This window comes from Coregonus clupeaformis, unplaced genomic scaffold, assembly GCF_020615455.1.
Source record: "Coregonus clupeaformis isolate EN_2021a unplaced genomic scaffold, ASM2061545v1 scaf2895, whole genome shotgun sequence".
NCBI classification, from domain to species: Eukaryota; Metazoa; Chordata; class Actinopteri; order Salmoniformes; family Salmonidae; genus Coregonus; species Coregonus clupeaformis.
The window spans coordinates 34,946-56,385 of record NW_025536349.1 but is presented as its reverse complement, the minus strand read 5'-3'; the positions used below and the strand labels follow the sequence as shown (position 1 = coordinate 56,385).

At 42.6% G+C, this 21,440-nt stretch overlaps 1 protein-coding gene across 1 annotated transcript; it reads left to right on the top strand.

Moving 5' to 3' along the window:
- The first annotated feature begins 9,073 nt into the window (after nt 1-9,073).
- Nucleotides 9,074-10,155, top strand: LOC123489233. The gene is made up of 2 exons (XM_045219915.1): nt 9,074-9,639; nt 9,855-10,155. The coding sequence occupies exons 1-2, from the start codon at nt 9,092-9,094 to the stop codon at nt 10,153-10,155; spliced, it is 849 nt and encodes a 282-aa protein (XP_045075850.1). The 5' UTR covers nt 9,074-9,091.
- The last annotated feature ends 11,285 nt before the right edge of the window (nt 10,156-21,440 follow it).

Sequence of the window (21,440 nt, the reverse complement as noted above, 5' to 3'; positions counted from 1 at the left end):
GGTGTTCAGCGGGTGAGCCGTCACAGTTGGTGACAGAAGTGGTATCACACTTCTGACGCCAGTTGTGAGGGCTCACCCTCACGTGCATATTTTCACATCACCCATGTTCTCCTGTGGCTGGGTTTCAGATTGAAAGCTTGGTCTATTCCATTCAATCACTGAAGCCTCGTTCTTGTGAAATGGAGGGAGTAAAATGGTGTAAACTGCCGTTCAGAGTTCTAGGTGGTGAACTACAACCATTACTTTCTTGCATTCTTCCAGTCAATTCAAACTGAGGGCTGGGCCAATGGAAGAAAACAAGCGTTCAGTTTGAAATGCAGCCAACCGTTCTCTTACCTCTGGTGCGTTGACTGGTTGGATGGTGTGCCTGACACCCGTCTCTCTCTGACCCCGCTCTCTTCTTCCGAGCCATCTATGTGCCTGCTGTGGGTAAGGCTGGCACTGCCAGAGCTCCGACTAGAGGAGGCCCTCTGCCATCGGGAGCGCCAGGCCCTGTGTCGGTGTGTGCCACTCTGGCTGTGGGCGCTCCTCATCGCGAGCAGGGCATCGACAGGACGCCCCAGAACAGACTAGCACCTACACAGCAGGGAGAGATGCAGTTAGTCAACTAAGGGTGCGTTTGTAAATTCACTCTGGCCATCTACTCCGATTTCAGAGCACTCTCCGTCTGAGTGTGCCAGAGCGCAGAATAACTGATGAATTTACGAACTCGCTGAATATGACCAGTGTCAGTAAACGTCAGCAAAAAAACATAATTCAGTTGTTGCCAACAGCACAGTTAGTCAAATAAAGTAAAATGTTATTGGTCACATACACATACAGGTGCAGCTCAATAAATTAGAATATTGTGGAAAAGTTAAGTAATTTCAATAATTCAACTGACAAAGTGAAACTCATATATATCGTGGATTAATTACACAAAAAGTGAAATAGTTCAAGGCTGTATTTTTTTAAAAATCTTGAAAATTAGAATATGACATAATACAGACATGTCGGCCTTCTGAAAAGTATGTTCTTGTACATGCAGTCAGTACTTGGTTGGGGCTCCTTATGCATGAATCACTGCATCTATGCGGCATGGCATGGAGTCTATCAGCCTGTGGCACTGCTGAGGGGTTATGGAAACCCAGGTTGCTTCGATAGCGGCCTTCAGCTCATCTGCATTGTTGGGTCTCGTGTCGCTCATCTTCCTCTTGACAATACCCCATAAATTCTCTATGGGGTTCAGATCAGGCGAGTTTGCTGGCCAATCAAGCACAGTAATCCCATGGTCATTGAACCAGGTATTGGGACCTTTGGCAGTGTGGGCAGGTGCCAAGTCCTGCTGGAAAATGAAATCAGCATCTCCATAAAGCTTGTCAGCAGAAAGGAAGCATGAAGTGCTCTAACATTTCCTGGTAGACGGCTGAGTTGACTTTGGACTTGATGAAACACAGTGGACCAACACCAGAAGATGACATGGCTCCCCAAATCATCACTGACTGTGGAAACTTCACACTGGACTTCAAGCAACTTGGATTCTGTGCCTCTCCACTCTTCCTCCAGACTCTGGGACCTTGATTGCCAAATTAAATGCAAAATGTACTTTAATCTGAAAAGAGGACTTTGGACCACTGAGCGACAGACCAGTTATTTTTCTCCTTAGCCCAGGTAAGACGCTTCTGACGTTGGCTCTGGTTCAGGAGTGGCTTAACACGAGGAATGCGACAGTTGTAGCCCATTTCCTGGATACGTCTGTGCGTGGTGGCTCTTGATGCACTGACTCCTGCCTCAGTCCACTCCTTGACAATCCTCTCAAGGCTCCGGTTATCCCTGTTGCTTGTGCACCTTTTCCTACCACACGTCTTCCTTCCACTCGAATTTCCATGAATATGCTTGGAAACAGCACTCTGTGAACAGCCAGCTTCTTTAGCAATGAAATTTTGATGCTTTCCCTCCTTGTGGAGGTTGTTGATGACTGTCTTCCGCACAACTGTCAAGTCAGCAGGCTTCCCCCATGATTGTGAAGCCTACTGAACTGGACAGAGACCATTTAAAGGCTCAGGAAACCTTTGCAGGTGTTTTGAGTTAGTTAGCTGTTTAGAGTGTGACACCTTGAGTCTACAATATTGAACTTTTTCACAATATTCACATTTTGGGGTTTTCATGAGCTGTAAGCCGCAATCATCAAGATTAAAACAAATACAGCCTTGAACTACTTCACTTTTTGTGTAATTAATCCACAATATATATGAGTTTCACTTTGTCAGTTGAATTATTGAAATTACTTAACTTTTCCACAATATTCTAATTTATTGAGCTGCACCTGTATTTAGCAGATGTTATTGCGGGTGTAGTGAAATGCTTGTGTTGCTAGCTCCAACAGTGCAGTAGTATCTAACAACAGTGCAGTAGTATCGAACGCTCTAGATAACCAGCTCTGCTAGGGCAAGTAAAATGGTCAGAGGGAGTTTCTCTCATTTGTATCTGGAATTAGCTAGCAAGCTAGCCAACTTTAGCCAGTTAGCTTGGGTGCTTGACTGCCGTCGTGAGGAATGCTCGGATCAACCCTACTCCTCGGCCAGAGCGTCCAGTGTGCGCTCTGAACGCTCCGAGAGCGAAACACTGAATTTACAAACGGACAATATGACAACGCTCTGAATTTACGCCCAGAACGCAGTCTGGCACTCCAGAGTGAATTTACGAACATACCCTATATGTGTAGTAAGCAAAATGTCTTATCAAGACAGTTACACAACAAAAGAGTAACCATAGGTGTATTGATACTGTGTATTGATACTGGTTAGTCCGAATTCACTTTTCTATTCAGGAGACCTGGAGAAAAAAAAGGCCATGTTCTCAGTAGATCGCAAATGAACCATAAAGTGAGAAATACGATTTTCACAGTGCTTGAAGAGACTAGAGCGTCACACGGTCTTGCAAAAACAAGCACAGTTCGAAACGGGAAAGTGATAGGCCTAGAATTGGATCAAAATGCAGTGGATAGACAAACAATGACCAAGATTGCCAGAAGCGGTGATGAATGAGTCCAGTACCTGTGCCAACAGCGATGCTAACACTTCTCTTGGTCTGTTGTCCTGGGGAGGTCTGTGTCTGGATGGCTGCCTGCTCAGTGGATGGAGAGGAGCTCTCTCCTTTCCCTTGGGCCTCAAGTAGCTTCTGGATCTGAAATCAACAGGGTAAGAAAGGTTGAGAACTCCTGTTCTAAAGCTTTAAGATTGTGTAATTTGGTACAGTGTCTGATATCCACAATGACACGGTGAAGCATGGTGGTGGCAGCATCATGCTGTGGGATGTTTTTCAGCGGCAGGGACTGGGAGACCAGTCAGGATCGAGGATAAGAGGAACGGAGCAAAGTACAGAGAGATCCTTGATGAAAACCTGCTCCAGAGCGCTCAGGACCTCAGACTGGGGCGAAGGTTCACCTTCCAACAGGACAACAACCCTAAGCACACAGCCAAGACAACGCAGGAGTGGCTTGGGACAAGTCTCTGAATGTCCTTGAGTGATCCAGCCAGACCCCCGGACTTGAACCCGATTGAACATCTCTGGAGAGACCTGAAAATAGCTGTGGAGCGACGCTCCTGTTTTTGCTTTGTCATTATGGGGTATTGTGTGTAGATTGATGAGGGGAAAAAAAACATTTTATCAATTTTAGAATAAGGCTGTAATGTAACAAAATGTGGAAAAGGTCAAGGGATCTGAATACTTTCCGAATGCACTGTAGCTCTCCCACAAGAAGACTCAAAATATGAACCCTTTAAGACTTAGGTACAACAGCCAGAATAAGACAAGTGAAAGTTATTTAGTCTGTTTTTGTATGGATGTCAATGAGAGCATATCGAATTTGTAAAAAAAAAAAAAAAAAACTGTCTTATTTGCTGCGTGAGGTTTATTTGATCTAATAGAAGTTTCGTAATGCTTAAGTTGTGACGCAGTTTACTGATATAAGTAGAACATGTGACATCCAGGCAATTTTGAGAAAAAAACACTTTAAATCAGAGTTGTCTCGAGATGGCTATGCATATTCATGGTATGAGGCTAGTAGCATAGCATCTCTCTCAATTGAACACAGGCGGTTGACGTCAACAACCCTTATTGAATATTTAAAAAATAATTACAATAATGAGATGTATCCACCAATCCAAATAAAGGATAGGCGGGAGCTAGACAGCCCGCAATGCCGCTTTGTGGACAACGACTCCCATTGTTAGGGCGGAGAGACTTATCTTTTCAGGATATTCATAATCTTTGCTAGCAGTGAGCACTCACTCACTCACACCATCACAAAAAGGAGCATGAGGAAGCCCTACAATATTACGTTTTTCTAAGTAGTGAGAACACTCGGGAACAGGCAATGTTAAAAGTCATCTTTAGATATGTTTTACTTGGCTTAAATGTAGTTTTGTAATTGACTAAAACAAGCAGACAAAAATAATGGGGTAACCATAGTATCAGGACAAGACCCAGATGCAGACAGTTCGAATCACAGATGTTTATACAAAACAGGGGGCAGGCAAAGGACAGGTCAAGGGCAGGCAGAGGTCAGTAATCCAGGGCAGAGTCACAAAGGTACAGAACGGCAGGCAGGGTCAGGGCAGGCGGAATGGTCAGAAATCCAAGGCAGCTTTAAACAGGTACAGAACGGCAGGCAGACTCCAGACTAGAAAACAGCAACTAGAAAAACTTCGAAAACGGGAAAACACGCTGGTAAGACTTGACGGGACAAGACGAACTGGCAACAGACAAACAGAAAACACTGGTATAAATGGGGACAAATGGGAGACACCTGGTGGGGAGTGGAGACAAACACAAGACAGTTGAAACAGATCAGGGCGTGACACATACAGTGGGGAGAACAAGTATTTGATACACTGCCGATTTTCCAGGTTTTCCAACTTACAAAGCATGTAGAGGTCTGTAATTTTTATCATAGGTACACTTCAACTGTGAGAGACGGAATCTAAAACAAAAATCCAGAAAATCACATTGTATGATTTTTAAGTAATTAATTTGCATTTCATTGCATGACATAAGTATTTGATCACCTACCAACCAGTAAGAATTCCGGCTCTCACAGACCTGTTAGTTTTTTCTTTAAAAAGCCCTCCTGTTCTCCACTCATTACCTTTATTAACTGCACCTGTTTGAACTCGTTACCTGTATAAAAGACACCTGTCCACACACTCAATCAAACAGACTCCAACCTCTCCACAATGGCCAAGACCAGAGAGCTGTGTAAGGACATCAGGGATAAAATTGTAGACCTGCACAAGGCTGGGCTGGGCTACAGGACAATAGGCAAGCAGCTTGGTGAGAAGGCAACAACTGTTGGCGCAATTATTAGAAAATGGAAGAAGTTCAAGATGACGGTTTACTTGTGTCATGCACAAAGTAGATGTCCTAACCGACTTGCCAAAACTATAGTTTGTTAACAAGAAATTTGTGGAGTGTTTGAAAAACGAGTTTTAATGGCTCCAACCTAAGTGTATGTAAACATCAGACTCCGTCAAGTTAGAGATGATTCTGAAGTATTTTCCTCCTAAGTCATGGAACTGGGTGACGTCAACAGTGTTGTTCAGGTAAAGACAGAGACCTCTATCCAGGACCTGTGTAATAACTGCCAGAAAAGATGGTCTGAACTCAGCAATAGACACCCACAAAGATGGCCGGCAATAGACAACCACATACCACAACCATAGACACTTCCCCAGCATTTGATTAAGGCAGCGCTGCTCCAGTGGTCTCAGGAGTCCCTCACAGGTTAAAGGGGCCATCTGGGAGCCGCCCACTGAGAGAAGACCCAGGACAACAGTGACGCACATCGCCAGCATCATACAGTATCTCAATATGTCTCATTATAATGTCTCAACCCACTGGGCACGCACTGGCTGAATCAATGTTGTTTCAACTAGTTTGTCAACGTATTGTGACGTGATATCAACGTGGAAAATACATTGGATTTGAAAAAAGTAATCAACCAGTACCTTTTTCATCTAATTTTAACCAGCTTTGTAAACATTGAAATTAGGGTAAAACTTCAACTTAAATACATTGTTACATCAATCTAATTTCAACATAATCATCAGAACTACAGGATGTATACGTTGAAATTGCGTAGACAATCCCACATAGAAACGTAAAAAATATTTTTCATCCTGTATTGAATTGGGTGGTTGAAATTATGTTGAATTTTAGATTTGTTTAAACATATTTTATTTGACCTTTCAATGTTGATAGTAAAATGGTGTGTTTGACTCAACGCCATTGTTTGAACGTCATGCTATCAACCTAAATAAAGAGGTATATTGAAATAAAACGTTTAGCTACAGTCAATGCGTTCTGCCTGAACAGTGACGTCTACGAGGGTAATGCACTTCAGTTAGAACAAGTCCACCATCCAAATGTCTACCTTTGCATACCCTGCTACGCTTTAGGAAAGAAGATGTGTTCTTTTCAGCTGAGCTATCATGACAACACATTTAGACATTGATCAGCTTCCATACTCATTTGCGTAGACTACCTAAATAACGTTGAATAGTTGAAAGTAACTCCTCTACATTTTCTTACACAAGCTGTATGTGAATGTAAATTCGGAGTGAGGTTGGGTTGATGAAGGCTATATTGACATCTGATTTACCCAACAAAGGACACCATCATTTAAACTTGTAGCTAGGTATACTATCATTCATCCATGGGTGACTGGATCTTTGGAAGTTTAGAAGTAGTTACCATTAGCGCTATAAATATGATGCTAAATTCATGATATTAATAATCCACTTTTATCTTTGGATATTGTCTTGTATATGAAGGCTGGTTGGTTGATTTCAAATGTAATCTACAAGTTATTAATATGTTGGATTCACATCTCTAAACCAAAAATCTAAGTTGAAGAATAGGACTAAATCAAATCAAACTTTATTTGAAGTGCATTTAAAGTTTGATTTGATTTAGTGCTATTCTTTAACTTAGATTTTTGGTTGAGATGGAGCCATGAATCCAACATATCAATAATGTATTTGTAGACAAACTGCTTGGATAGTATATTTACTCAATATTATGAATAACATATATAAAAGACAATATCCAAACGTAAAAGTTTATTATTAACATAATGAATTATATGGCTAGTGGTAACTACTTCTAAACTTCCAAAGATCCAATCAACCATGCTTCATGTTGAAATGATGGTATCCTTTGTGCAAAGCAGATGCCACTGTAGCCTACATAAACCCAACCTTACTCCTAATTTTCTTTCACATACTGCTTGTGTAAGAAAAGTTAGAGGAGTTACTTTCAACTAGTCAATGTTTAGGCAGTGTATGCAAATGAGTATGGAAGCTGATCAACATCTAAATGTGTTGACACGATGGCTAAGCTGAATCAAGCACAGCTTGTTTCCAAAGCTAAGCAGGATATATATATAGAGGGAGGCATCTGGATGGTCGACTTGTTATGACTGAAGTGCATTACCCCTCATATACCAGTAGGCGTCAATGTTGGCTTCCAATTTTATTTCAATGTACCTCTTTATTTAGGTTGATGGCATAACATTGAAACAATGACATTTTCAACCACATTACGACATTGAAACAAGGTCAAATATAATGTCTTATCAAATATGAAATTCAACATAATATCAACCACCCAATATATATATATATATATATATATATATATATAATACAGTGCCTTCGGAATGTATTCAGACCCCTTGACTCTTTCCACATTTTGTTATGTTACAGTCTTATTCTAAAATTGACTTGAGATGTTTCTACAACTTGATTGGAGTCCACCTGTGGCAAATTCAATTGATTGGACATGTTTTGGAAAGGCCTGTCTATATAAGGTCCCACAGTTGACAGTGCATGTCAGAGCAAAAACCAAGCCATGAGATTGAACAAATTGTCCGTAGAGCGCCGAGACAGGATTGTGTCGAGGCACAGATCTGGGAAGGGTACCAAAATATTTCTGCAGCATTGAAGGTCCCCAAGAACACAGTGGCCTCCATCATTCTTGAATGGCAGAAGTTTGGAACCACCAAGACTCTTCCTAGAGCTGGCCGCCCGGCCAAACTGAGCAATCGGGGAGAAGGGCCTTGGTCAGGAGGTGACCAAGAACCCGATGGTCCCTCTGACAGAGCTCTAGAGTTCCTCTGTGGAGATGGGAGAACCTTCCAGAAGAACAACCATCTCTGCAGCACTCCACCAATCAGGCCTTTGTGGTAGAGTGGCCAGACTGAAGCCACTCCTCAGTAAAAGGCACATGACAGCATGCTTGGAGTTTGCCGAAAGGCACCTAAAGACTCTCAGACCATGAGAAACAAGATTCTCTGGTCTGATAAAACCAAGATTGAACTCTTTTGCCTGAATGCCAAGCGTCACGTCTGGAGGAAACCTGGCACCATCCCTACGGTGAAGCATGGTGGTGGTAACATCATGCTGTGGGGATGTTTTCCACAATTCTATGTGGAATTTTCAACTCAATTTCAACATATACATAGTTCTGATGATTATGTTGAAATTAGATTGATGTAACAACCTGTTAGTCAGGTTAAGTTAATGTGTTTAGGTTTTACCCTAATTTCAATGTTTACAAAGCTGGTTGAAATTAGATGAACTCCCTATGATTTTTTTTCAAATATATTTCCACAATATGTTGACAAATTACGTTGAAACAACGTTGATTCAACCAGTGTGTGCCCAGCGGGATGTTACCACTGGACATATGGAGCTGAACAGATAACCTTTTTGATTTGCAGTAGGGGGAATTGCATTGAATCAAATGATTAATGTACAATTATTTAACACCAGTAAGAGAGGGGTGCCCCTAGTGATGTTGATGATGTCAATTATGCCACCACATCAGATGTGGGGTATCACCTTTGGGGTCTGAATTCAGTGGAACAATATTCAATCAAAACTGCGAGATGAGAATTCTTTGATTAGAACTTAGATGTCAACATACAATTCAAATTCTCATCATATAGATGTCACAAAGGTTACATGATTTGGAATGTTTACCGTTACCATGCAAACCTGTTTGTTAGTTCCAATTCTACATTTTTTAATGTAAAATTCTCATTATCAAAATGAAGAAAGCAGGTAAAACATGGTTTCGAGCTTGGTGTTCTTTTTTCTTTGTATGCTGCTTTAGCACCACCGAGACCAAAACCAGAACCAGAACTAGAAATGGAAGAAAACAGCGAAAGATCAAAGAGACTGAATTTATCGAATTGACTGACCTTGGGAAAAACACTTCATTCAATGGATCATGCAAACTATCTAGCACAACAAAGAATGAATCACCTGAGACATTCAAAAAGGACACTCCAACAAGCAGCAAGACCTCAAATAATACCTTGAACAAAGAGTCACCTGGTCACCTTTCTGTTGAGGACTGTAAGGCCCAGCCTTTTTACCCGACCAACCCTTCTCCGCAAAAGGAGAGTCCACTTATTCTCCAGTTTGGTCCATTGCTAGATTACACAGCTGACCATTGGCCATACTTCCCTCCAAACCTCCTGCCCTCACCACCCCTGGAGCAAAACACAACCATGACAGAGGAGATCTTTGGTGATCTCGCCCTGCTCAAGCCTGGTCAGTCCATGGGAGATGCCTGGAACACTTCAGACATTAGGTAAACATCATTACAGCGAATACTGCATTATGGTACTTGTATGATCTTTTAATTTAATGACCCAATAGAATTCAATAGTTCTGATTTCCCTTGAAGACTATGAAAAAGGTAGTCTGGTCCCATACTGTACGATGATAGTTGTCTACAGCACATCCAGTACAGTATGGAACCAGACCAGGAACAAGGTGTTACGTCAGGCTGTGTGTATCCCATAGAGCGGAAGAACCTTGTCGTCTTGAGGTTATGAAGAACCAGACAGGCCTGTGGGGCAGCAGTGTGCAACGCCAGCCTCAGCAGACTTCACCAGGCAATCACCTCAGCCACGCCCTGGGCCAGTATCTGGACTCCACCACCATACCGATGACCTCTGACCTCCAGAAACTGGGCCTGACCTCTGATTTCATGAAGGTGCCTGAGGAGACGCTGTTTATAGAGGTGTGGGACCTCGGGAGGGCGCAGGGGACCATCGCTATAAGGCCAAGTGGGCAATTACCGAGGAGCACGGCATTGTGCTAGACCAGGGCACCTGGCTGCAGAATGATGACAACTGGTGAAACCACACATGAAAGATGTTGGTGAACAATTATCTTCACCTCACGATTCATAAGTGTGAAAACATTAAAATACTTTATTCCGGCATTCCTTTTTATTCTTTAATCCCTCCAACTTTGTATCCAGTACTAGAATACTCCTGCAGCTGCATTACTACATGGATGAGTGAAAACTGTAGTTCTGGTAAACAGATGTGATGGAGAAAGAGAAATCAGTGACAGGTGCAGGGATAGGATGAATATATCTGAGCTACACTCTTACTCTGTGCCGACATGCTGTTAGCATATGAGATTAACCACATTTTCCATTGAGCCCAGAATAGGCCATTCCCCCCACAACATTAGCTTTAACCAGGAGCCTAGTTCTAGCACAGATAAGCAACATTTCACAATTGAAATCTCTAGTACTTCTCTCAATTTCTTCTATATATGCCTGTTGTGACATGGCAATTTTTGAAGAGCGGTGAGGAGAGGTTAACAGTGTCTGTCGGAGGGGTGTGAAAATACTGCAGGGATTGAAGGCTGAAGGCTGAATGGTTGGGGTGGGCATTGGGGGACTGTAGAGGGCTAACTAAATAGAACACAAATGTACATTCACAAAAGAAAGAAACAACCTTCTGTGGAAAACGTAAATGAATCAGGTACATATTTATTGAGGCAATCTTAAATAGAAAGTTCAAGTTGGAAATGAGAAATAATGCTCGAGGCATTTCATGTAAACACACACAAGAAAAACAATGCAGCATGAAAGAAACGTAAATATTTACAACATTAAAAACTGAAGTACAACAATTTGGCATGAATATAGTCTGTTTCACCATGTAATCAGACTTTAAAAAAATCCCAACATTGACTATAAATAGGTGCACATCAATTACCACGAGATTGGTATAGTGGTTATCAATAAACGGCCAAACTGTAAATTAAATAGCTTTTACAACGGTTCAGACAATTGGCATCCATGGCATGTTGAAAATCAAAAGCATTTAAAATAAAAATAGATAAAAAGGACCTAGCTGCCACCATTGAAAAGAGCTACATCATGACACTACACCCTCCTCCAAGTGGTAGTAGTAGAAAGAGGAGAATCATTTTGCTCACAGACAAAAGAGCACTGTGGTGATTTGGTAACAGTCTCTGTCAATCAGCGGTCACACACACATGTATACATTACAATGAGCACCATGAAGATTAAAATAAAGAGGCATAATTGTTTTTATTGTAAACAAAAATGTATGGAAGCATTTAAAAACCTCTTACTAAGGAAACAAGCAAACTGACAAATCCCAATGGATTCGACAATACATTTCATTTGTCATTTTGAGTTCCCTTTGCATTAGTTCCCATGGGTCCTTTAGAAGAGTTTCGGCAGCTGTCGAAGTCTACTTAGGTCCAAGAAATTTCCCATCGACCCTTCTGGTTGAGGACACTCCCTCTGCATTTTTCCAAAAGATGGCCGCTGTTTGGCGCCATTCTCCTTCTCCAAACTGTGTTTGGCGCCGCGGGCCAAAAGCTGCATTTTAGGACGCAAGTCTCTGAGTAGCTGGCTTTGAGAGTCTGCATGCAGTGCCTGGGGGTGGACAGGGTCGGAGTGGGGCAACTCGTTTGTGATGTTTTTCAGAACCAAACCTTTGTGCTCCCACTCTCCTAGTCCTTCTTGTTCCGGTTGAACATGGAACTGTACAGTGTATCCCATCTCCGATTGCTCCCCCTCGGCCCTCTCCTCCTCCTCACTCCCGCTCCCCTCCTCTATCAGCCCGTATCTCTTCATGTACTTGCGGGTGGCTAAAGACATGTTGTTCGGAGACAGAATACTGCTCTGTCCCATGGCGCTCTTCTCCGTTGGGGGGCTTCTCTGAGAGCAGTGTGCAGGGGCTGAACCTGGGACGGGCCCCGGGGGGCTGTTGCCCTCCCCCTACAGAGAGCCTGGAGAGCTGCTGGTCGCTTAGGTATCGGAGGGCGATGGCGTTGGCCTCCAGGCTGAGGTCCACGCTGCCGCCCCACATGCTGGTCCCCATCGACTCTGGGAGGGTCAGTCTGCTGATGACCGCCTCTGGGTTGATGCCGGCCAGGGTACTGGGGAGAAGGAAACGGAAGCTGCATTTTAAATCAAAGTTACAGGAACACCTTCTGCATAATGTAACCTACGTAGCTAAATTATGTCGAGCTTACATGAGAATGAGCAAGAAAGTAAGAGAAACAGCCACTGTAATGGCCCCTATTGTCATGTTAGAATGGCTGTAACCATCATAACGGGTCCATTTTCCACAACTGAAACATCCTCTTATTATACCATAATACTACTACCTCTATGACCTATGTGCAAAGATGGTCAAGTAAACCTGAAACTTCAAGGCAAACATACCTGGCACTCTCTACAGAGCTGCGCGTGGTCTTGCCCCCGGGTCGGCAGAGTCCAGGTCCACGTTGACCCCTAGCTGCTGCAGCTGGCGCAGCGTGGCGTGGAGCACCTGGTCCCTTCCTCCTGGCTGCTGCTCTACTTTGGGCTCCGGCCTCCGGGAGCTGACGGGAACAGGGCTAGGGGATGACTGCTGGGACTGACAGTGGGACACTTGTCTAGGGGACAAGCTGTGTCTCTCTCGCAGTGTGTACGAGGTGCTTCGATCTTCTTCCTCTTTGACCTCCTCGTTCACTGATCCCTGGAGACGGCTGTTCACTTGGCCCTGTGGAAGGATGAAGAACGTCAGATCTTTATTTATAAGCGCTTTTCATATGTTTAGGTCCAAGCGACAGATAGTCAAAGGGATTTCACAGGAGGGAGGCTGGCCACATAACATGTTGTATTAAGCATTTCACTGCAATACTAGATTCTGTTGAAACATTCTCCAAAAGAAGTATACCAGGATGAAAGACGGTGCAAATTCAAATACATAGCCTAATTACTTGGAGCCGTGCTCATAAGTATATTTTTTTCTTCCGCAAATCATGGTCTCCTGTTGACATACATGGAGCAAATAAAAGTCCATATAAAAGATTACTCTTACCAGTAGATCCTGATAAAACCGCTGATCATCCTCCACCGCCCTGGGCTCCTGACTCTTGGTGCCGTCCCTCTGTGGAGACTGGGACTGGTAGTACATGCTGGCACTCTCCCCCAACACTGGACTCTGGAAAGAACAGTCTCCAAATGCTGACTGAGTCCTGCAGGAAATGCACAAAAACACATGCTGTTCATACTACGGTTAAAAAAATACTTTACTGAAATGGCCACAAGGTGGCACCAGTGTTCAGATGGTGTTCAGCGGGTGAGCCGTCACAGTTGGTGACAGAAGTGGTATCACACTTCTGACGCCAGTTGTGAGGGCTCACCCTCACGTGCATATTTTCACATCACCCATGTTCTCCTGTGGCTGGGTTTCAGATTGAAAGCTTGGTCTATTCCATTCAATCACTGAAGCCTCGTTCTTGTGAAATGGAGGGAGTAAAATGGTGTAAACTGCCGTTCAGAGTTCTAGGTGGTGAACTACAACCATTACTTTCTTTCATTCTTCCAGTCAATTCAAACTGAGGGCTGGGCCAATGGAAGAAAACAAGCGTTCAGTTTGAAATGCAGCCAACCGTTCTCTTACCTCTGGTGCGTTGACTGGTTGGATGGTGTGCCTGACACCCGTCTCTCTCTGACCCCGCTCTCTTCTTCCGAGCCATCTATGTGCCTGCTGTGGGTAAGGCTGGCACTGCCAGAGCTCCGACTAGAGGAGGCCCTACTGCCATCGGGAGCGCCAGGCCCTGTGTCGGTGTGCCACTCTGGCTGTGGGCGCTCCTCATCGCGAGCAGGGGCATCGACAGGGACGCCCCAGAACAGACTAGCACCTACACAGCAGGGAGAGATGCAGTTAGTCAACTAAGGGTGCGTTTGTAAATTCACTCTGGCCATCTACTCCGATTTCAGAGCACTCTCGTCTGAGTGTGCCAGAGCGCAGAATAACTGATGAATTTACGAACTCGCTGAATATGACCAGTGTCAGTAAACGTCAGCAAAAAAACATAATTCAGTTGTTGCCAACAGCACAGTTAGTCAAATAAAGTAAAATGTTATTGGTCACATACACATACAGGTGCAGCTCAATAAATTAGAATATTGTGGAAAAGTTAAGTAATTTCAATAATTCAACTGACAAAGTGAAACTCATATATATCGTGGATTAATTACACAAAAAGTGAAATAGTTCAAGGCTGTATTTTTTAAAATCTTGATGATTACGGCTTACAGCTCATGAAAACCCCAAATTCAGTATCTCAGAAAATTAGAATATGACATAATACAGACATGTCGGCCTTCTGAAAAGTATGTTCTTGTACATGCAGTCAGTACTTGGTTGGGGCTCCTTATGCATGAATCACTGCATCTATGCGGCATGGCATGGAGTCTATCAGCCTGTGGCACTGCTGAGGGGTTATGGAAACCCAGGTTGCTTCGATAGCGGCCTTCAGCTCATCTGCATTGTTGGGTCTCGTGTCGCTCATCTTCCTCTTGACAATACCCCATAAATTCTCTATGGGGTTCAGATCAGGCGAGTTTGCTGGCCAATCAAGCACAGTAATCCCATGGTCATTGAACCAGGTATTGGGACCTTTGGCAGTGTGGGCAGGTGCCAAGTCCTGCTGGAAAATGAAATCAGCATCTCCATAAAGCTTGTCAGCAGAAAGGAAGCATGAAGTGCTCTAACATTTCCTGGTAGACGGCTGAGTTGACTTTGGACTTGATGAAACACAGTGGACCAACACCAGAAGATGACATGGCTCCCCAAATCATCACTGACTGTGGAAACTTCACACTGGACTTCAAGCAACTTGGATTCTGTGCCTCTCCACTCTTCCTCCAGACTCTGGGACCTTGATTGCCAAATTAAATGCAAAATGTACTTTAATCTGAAAAGAGGACTTTGGACCACTGAGCGACAGACCAGTTATTTTTCTCCTTAGCCCAGGTAAGACGCTTCTGACGTTGGCTCTGGTTCAGGAGTGGCTTGACACGAGGAATGCGACAGTTGTAGCCCATTTCCTGGATACGTCTGTGCGTGGTGGCTCTTGATGCACTGACTCGTGCCTCAGTCCACTCCTTGACAATCCTCTCAAGGCTCCGGTTATCCCTGTTGCTTGTGCACCTTTTCCTACCACACGTCTTCCTTCCACTCGAATTTCCATGAATATGCTTGGAAACAGCACTCTGTGAACAGCCAGCTTCTTTAGCAATGAAATTTTGATGCTTTCCCTCCTTGTGGAGGTTGTTGATGACTGTCTTCCGCACAACTGTCAAGTCAGCAGGCTTCCCCATGATTGTGAAGCCTACTGAACTGGACAGAGACCATTTAAAGGCTCAGGAAACCTTTGCAGGTGTTTTGAGTTAGTTAGCTGTTTAGAGTGTGACACCTTGAGTCTACAATATTGAACTTTTTCACAATATTCACATTTTGGGGTTTTCATGAGCTGTAAGCCGCAATCATCAAGATTAAAACAAATACAGCCTTGAACTACTTCACTTTTTGTGTAATTAATCCACAATATATATGAGTTTCACTTTGTCAGTTGAATTATTGAAATTACTTAACTTTTCCACAATATTCTAATTTATTGAGCTGCACCTGTATTTAGCAGATGTTATTGCGGGTGTAGTGAAATGCTTGTGTTCCTAGCTCCAACAGTGCAGTAGTATCTAACAACAGTGCAGTAGTATCGAACGCTCTAGATAACCAGCTCTGCTAGGGCAAGTAAAATGGTCAGAGGGAGTTTCTCTCATTTGTATCTGGAAGTAGCTAGCAAGCTAGCCAACTTTAGCCAGTTAGCTTGGGTGCTTGACTGCCGTCGTGAGGAACGCTCGGATCAACCCTACTCCTCGGCCAGAGCGTCCAGTGTGCGCTCTGAACGCTCCGAGAGCGAAACACTGAATTTACAAACGGACAATATGACAACGCTCTGAATTTACGCCCAGAACGCAGTCTGGCACTCCAGAGTGAATTTACGAACATACCCTATATGTGTAGTAAGCAAAATGTCTTATCAAGACAGTTACACAACAAAAGAGTAACCATAGGTGTATTGATACTGTGTATTGATACTGGTTAGTCCGAATTCACTTTTTCTATTCAGGAGACCTGGAGAAAAAAAAAGGCCATGTTCTCAGTAGATCGCAAATGAACCATAAAGTGAGAAATACGATTTTCACAGTGCTTGAAGAGACTAGAGCGTCACACGGTCTTGCAAAAACAAGCACAGTTCGAAACGGGAAAGTGATAGGCCTAGAATTGGATCAAAATGCAGTGGATAGACAAACAATGACCAAGATTGCCAGAAGCGGTGATGAATGAGTCCAGTACCTGTGCCAACAGCGATGCTAACACTTCTCTTGGTCTGTTGTCCTGGGGAGGTCTGTGTCTGGATGGCTGCCTGCTCAGTGGATGGAGAGGAGCTCTCTCCTTTCCCTTGGGCCTCAAGTAGCTTCTGGATCTGAAATCAACAGGGTAAGAAAGGTTGAGAACTCCTGTTCTAAAGCTTTAAGATTGTGTAATTTGGTACAGTGTCTGATATCCACAATGACACGGTGAAGCATGGTGGTGGCAGCATCATGCTGTGGGATGTTTTTCAGCGGCAGGGACTGGGGAGACCAGTCAGGATCGAGGAAAGAGGAACGGAGCAAAGTACAGAGAGATCCTTGATGAAAACCTGCTCCAGAGCGCTCAGGACCTCAGACTGGGGCGAAGGTTCACCTTCCAACAGGACAACAACCCTAAGCACACAGCCAAGACAACGCAGGAGTGGCTTCGGGACAAGTCTCTGAATGTCCTTGAGTGATCCAGCCAGACCCCGGACTTGAACCCGATTGAACATCTCTGGAGAGACCTGAAAATAGCTGTGGAGCGACGCTCCTATTTTTGCTTTGTCATTATGGGGTATTGTGTGTAGATTGATGAGGGGAAAAAAACATTTTATCAATTTTAGAATAAGGCTGTAATGTAACAAAATGTGGAAAAGGTCAAGGGATCTGAATACTTTCCGAATGCACTGTAGCTCTCCCACAAGAAGACTCAAAATATGAACCCTTTAAGACTTAGGTACAACAGCCAGAATAAGACAAGTGAAAGTTATTTAGTCTGTTTTTGTATGGATGTCAATGAGAGCATATCGAATTTGTAAAAAAAAAAAAAAAACTGTCTTATTTGCTGCGTGAGGTTTATTTGATCTAATAGAAGTTTCGTAATGCTTAAGTTGTGACGAGTTTACTGATATAAGTAGAACATGTGACATCCAGGCAATTTTGAGAAAAAACACTTTAAATCAGAGTTGTCTCGAGATGGCTATGCATATTCATGGTATGAGGCTAGTAGCATAGCATCTCTCTCAATTGAACACAGGCGGTTGACGTCAACAACCCTTATTGAATATTTAAAAAATAATTACAATAATGAGATTTATCCACCAATCCAAATAAAGGATAGGCGGGAGGTAGACAGCCCGCAATGCCGCTTTGTGGACAACGACTCCCATTGTTAGGGCGGAGAGACTTATCTTTTCAGGATATTCATAATCTTTGCTAGCAGTGAGCACTCACTCACTCACACCATCACAAAAAGGAGCATGAGGGAAGCCCTACAATATTACATTTTTCTAAGTAGTGAGAACACTCGGGAACAGGCAATGTTAAAAAGTCATCTTTAGATATGTTTTACTTGGCTTAAATGTAGTTTTGTAATTGACTAAAACAAGCAGACAAAAATAATGGGGTAACCATAGTATCAGGACAAGACCCAGATGCAGACAGTTCGAATCACAGATGTTTATACAAAACAGGGGGCAGGCAAAGGACAGGTCAAGGGCAGGCAGAGGTCAGTAATCCAGGGCAGAGTCACAAAGGTACAGAACGGCAGGCAGGGTCAGGGCAGGCGGAATGGTCAGAAATCCAAGGCAGCTTTAAACAGGTACAGAACGGCAGGCAGACTCAGACTAGAAAACAGCAACTAGAAAAACTCGAAAACGGGAAAACACGCTGGTAAGACTTGACGGGACAAGACGAACTGGCAACAGACAAACAGAAAACACTGGTATAAATGGGGACAAATGGGAGACACCTGGTGGGGAGTGGAGACAAACACAAGACAGTTGAAACAGATCAGGGCGTGACACATACAGTGGGGAGAACAAGTATTTGATACACTGCCGATTTTCCAGGTTTTCCAACTTACAAAGCATGTAGAGGTCTGTAATTTTTATCATAGGTACACTTCAACTGTGAGAGACGGAATCTAAAACAAAAATCCAGAAAATCACATTGTATGATTTTTAAGTAATTAATTTGCATTTCATTGCATGACATAAGTATTTGATCACCTACCAACCAGTAAGAATTCCGGCTCTCACAGACCTGTTAGTTTTTCTTTAAAAAGCCCTCCTGTTCTCCACTCATTACCTTTATTAACTGCACCTGTTTGAACTCGTTACCTGTATAAAAGACACCTGTCCACACACTCAATCAAACACACTCCAACCTCTCCACAATGGCTGCCAAGACCAGAGAGCTGTGTAAGGACATCAGGGATAAAATTGTAGACCTGCACAAGGCTGGGCTGGGCTACAGGACAATAGGCAAGCAGCTTGGTGAGAAGGCAACAACTGTTGGCGCAATTATTAGAAAATGGAAGAAGTTCAAGATGACGGTTTACTTGTGTCATGCACAAAGTAGATGTCCTAACCGACTTGCCAAAACTATAGTTTGTTAACAAGAAATTTGTGGAGTGTTTGAAAAACGAGTTTTAATGGCTCCAACCTAAGTGTATGTAAACATCAGACTCCGTCAAGTTAGAGATGATTCTGAAGTATTTTCCTCCTAAGTCATGGAACTGGGTGACGTCAACAGTGTTGTTCAGGTAAAGACAGAGACCTCTATCCAGGACCTGTGTAATAACTGCCAGAAAAGATGGTCTGAACTCAGCAATAGACACCCACAAAGATGGCCGGCAATAGACAACCACATACCACAACCATAGACACTTCCCCAGCATTTGATTAAGGCAGCGCTGCTCCAGTGGTCTCAGGAGTCCCTCACAGGTTAAAGGGGCCATCTGGGAGCCACCCACTGAGAGAAGACCCAGGACAACAGTGACGCACATCGCCAGCATCATACAGTATCTCAATATGTCTCATTATAATGTCTCAACCCACTGGGCACGCACTGGCTGAATCAATGTTGTTTCAACTAGTTTGTCAACGTATTGTGACGTGATATCAACGTGGAAAATACATTGGATTTGAAAAAAGTAATCAACCAGTACCTTTTTCATCTAATTTTAACCAGCTTTGTAAACATTGAAATTAGGGTAAAACTTCAACTTAAATACATTGTTACATCAATCTAATTTCAACATAATCATCAGAACTACAGGATGTATACGTTGAAATTGCGTAGACAATCCCACATAGAAACGTAAAAAATATTTTTCATCCTGTATTGAATTGGGTGGTTGAAATTATGTTGAATTTTAGATTTGTTTAAACATATTTTATTTGACCTTTCAATGTTGATTGTAAAATGGTGTGTTTGACTCAACGCCATTGTTTGAACGTCATGCTATCAACCTAAATAAAGAGGTATATTGAAATAAAACGTTTAGCTACAGTCAATGCGTTCTGCCTGAACAGTGACGTCTACGAGGGGTAATGCACTTCAGTTAGAACAAGTCCACCATCCAAATGTCTACCTTTGCATACCCTGCTACGCTTTAGGAAAGAAGATGTGTTCTTTTCAGCTGAGCTATCATGACAACACATTTAGACATTGATCAGCTTCCCATACTCATTTGCGTAGACTACCTAAATAACGTTGAATAGTTGAAAGTAACTCCTCTACATTTTCTTACACAAGCTGTATGTGAATGTAAATTCGGAGTGAGGTTGGGTTGATGAAGGCTATATTGACATCTGATTTACCCAACAAAGGACACCATCATTTAAACTTGTAGCTAGGTATACTATCATTCATCCATGGGTGACTGGATCTTTGGAAGTTTAGAAGTAGTTACCATTAGCGCTATAAATATGATGCTAAATTCATGATATTAATAATCAATTTTTATCTTTTGTTGGGTTCTATTTTTCTCATAATTGGATCTGTATGTGATGAATAGCTTGGAAGGAATGCATTAATGAACTATACTGATATAAATTGTTTCACATAACAGGCTGTTGTTATTCATGTAAGGAACGTTAGGGGTAGGACAGATAAGACTTGTATTTCTTACAGATACGAACACTCTCTCTTTGTAGTCTGTGAAACTGTCCTTGAACATGGAGTACAGTGGAATGGTGTCTTTTGGGTGCTGACTCCGCAGGTTATTATCATAGCAACTATGCCTGGCAACAAATGGAGTGCCGAGGAGTTGGGACCAACCCCTGCGCCAACGGATTGGCTGAACCACACTCAGTCCTTTGCTCTGGTTGGCCAACAGAAAAAGTGGAGGCTTTCTGTCAGAGTATTTGAAGAAGAACTTAGAACAATGGATCAGTTCTCAGAGTGCCCTGCGTGGTATCTCAGCGGACCCGTATATACGAACCTTCATACTTATCATACATACATTTTGCATATAATAAATTAAGCTTGGATTGAAGATCTCTTGATTCTTATTCCAATACCAGATTTGAATTACGCAATTTCTAACACTTTGGATATTGTCTTGTATATGAAGGCTGGTTGGTTGATTTCAAATGTAATCTACAAGTTATTAATATGTTGGATTCACATCTCTATCTCAACCAAAAATCTAAGTTGAAGAATAGGACTAAATCAAATCAAACTTTATTTGAAGTGCATTTAAAGTTTGATTTGATTTAGTGCTATTCTTTAACTTAGATTTTTGGTTGAGATGGAGCCATGAATCCAACATATCAATAATGTATTTGTAGACAAACTGCTTGGATAGTATATATAATCAATATTATGAATAACATATATAAAAGACAATATCCAAACGTAAAAGTTTATTATTAACATAATGAATTATATGGCTAGTGGTAACTACTTCTAAACTTCCAAAGAACCAATCAACCATGCTTCATGTTGAAATGATGGTATCCTTTGTGCAAAGCAGATGCCACTGTAGCCTACATAAACCCAACCTTACTCCTAATTTTCTTTCACATACTGCTTGTGTAAGAAAAGTTAGAGGAGTTACATTCAACTAGTCAATGTTTAGGCAGTGTATGCAAATGAGTATGGAAGCTGATCAACATCTAAATGTGTTG

What these genes read in the sequence shown, in the direction of transcription:
- LOC123489233 (XM_045219915.1), top strand. Translation starts at nt 9,092, where the DNA reads ATGAAGAAAGCAGGTAAAACATGGTTTCGAGCTTGGTGTTCTTTTTTC. An exon ending in TGGAACACTTCAGACATTAG is followed by an intron (nt 9,640 to 9,854) that starts GTAAACATCATT and finishes TGTATCCCATAG; the next exon opens with AGCGGAAGAACCTTGTCGTC.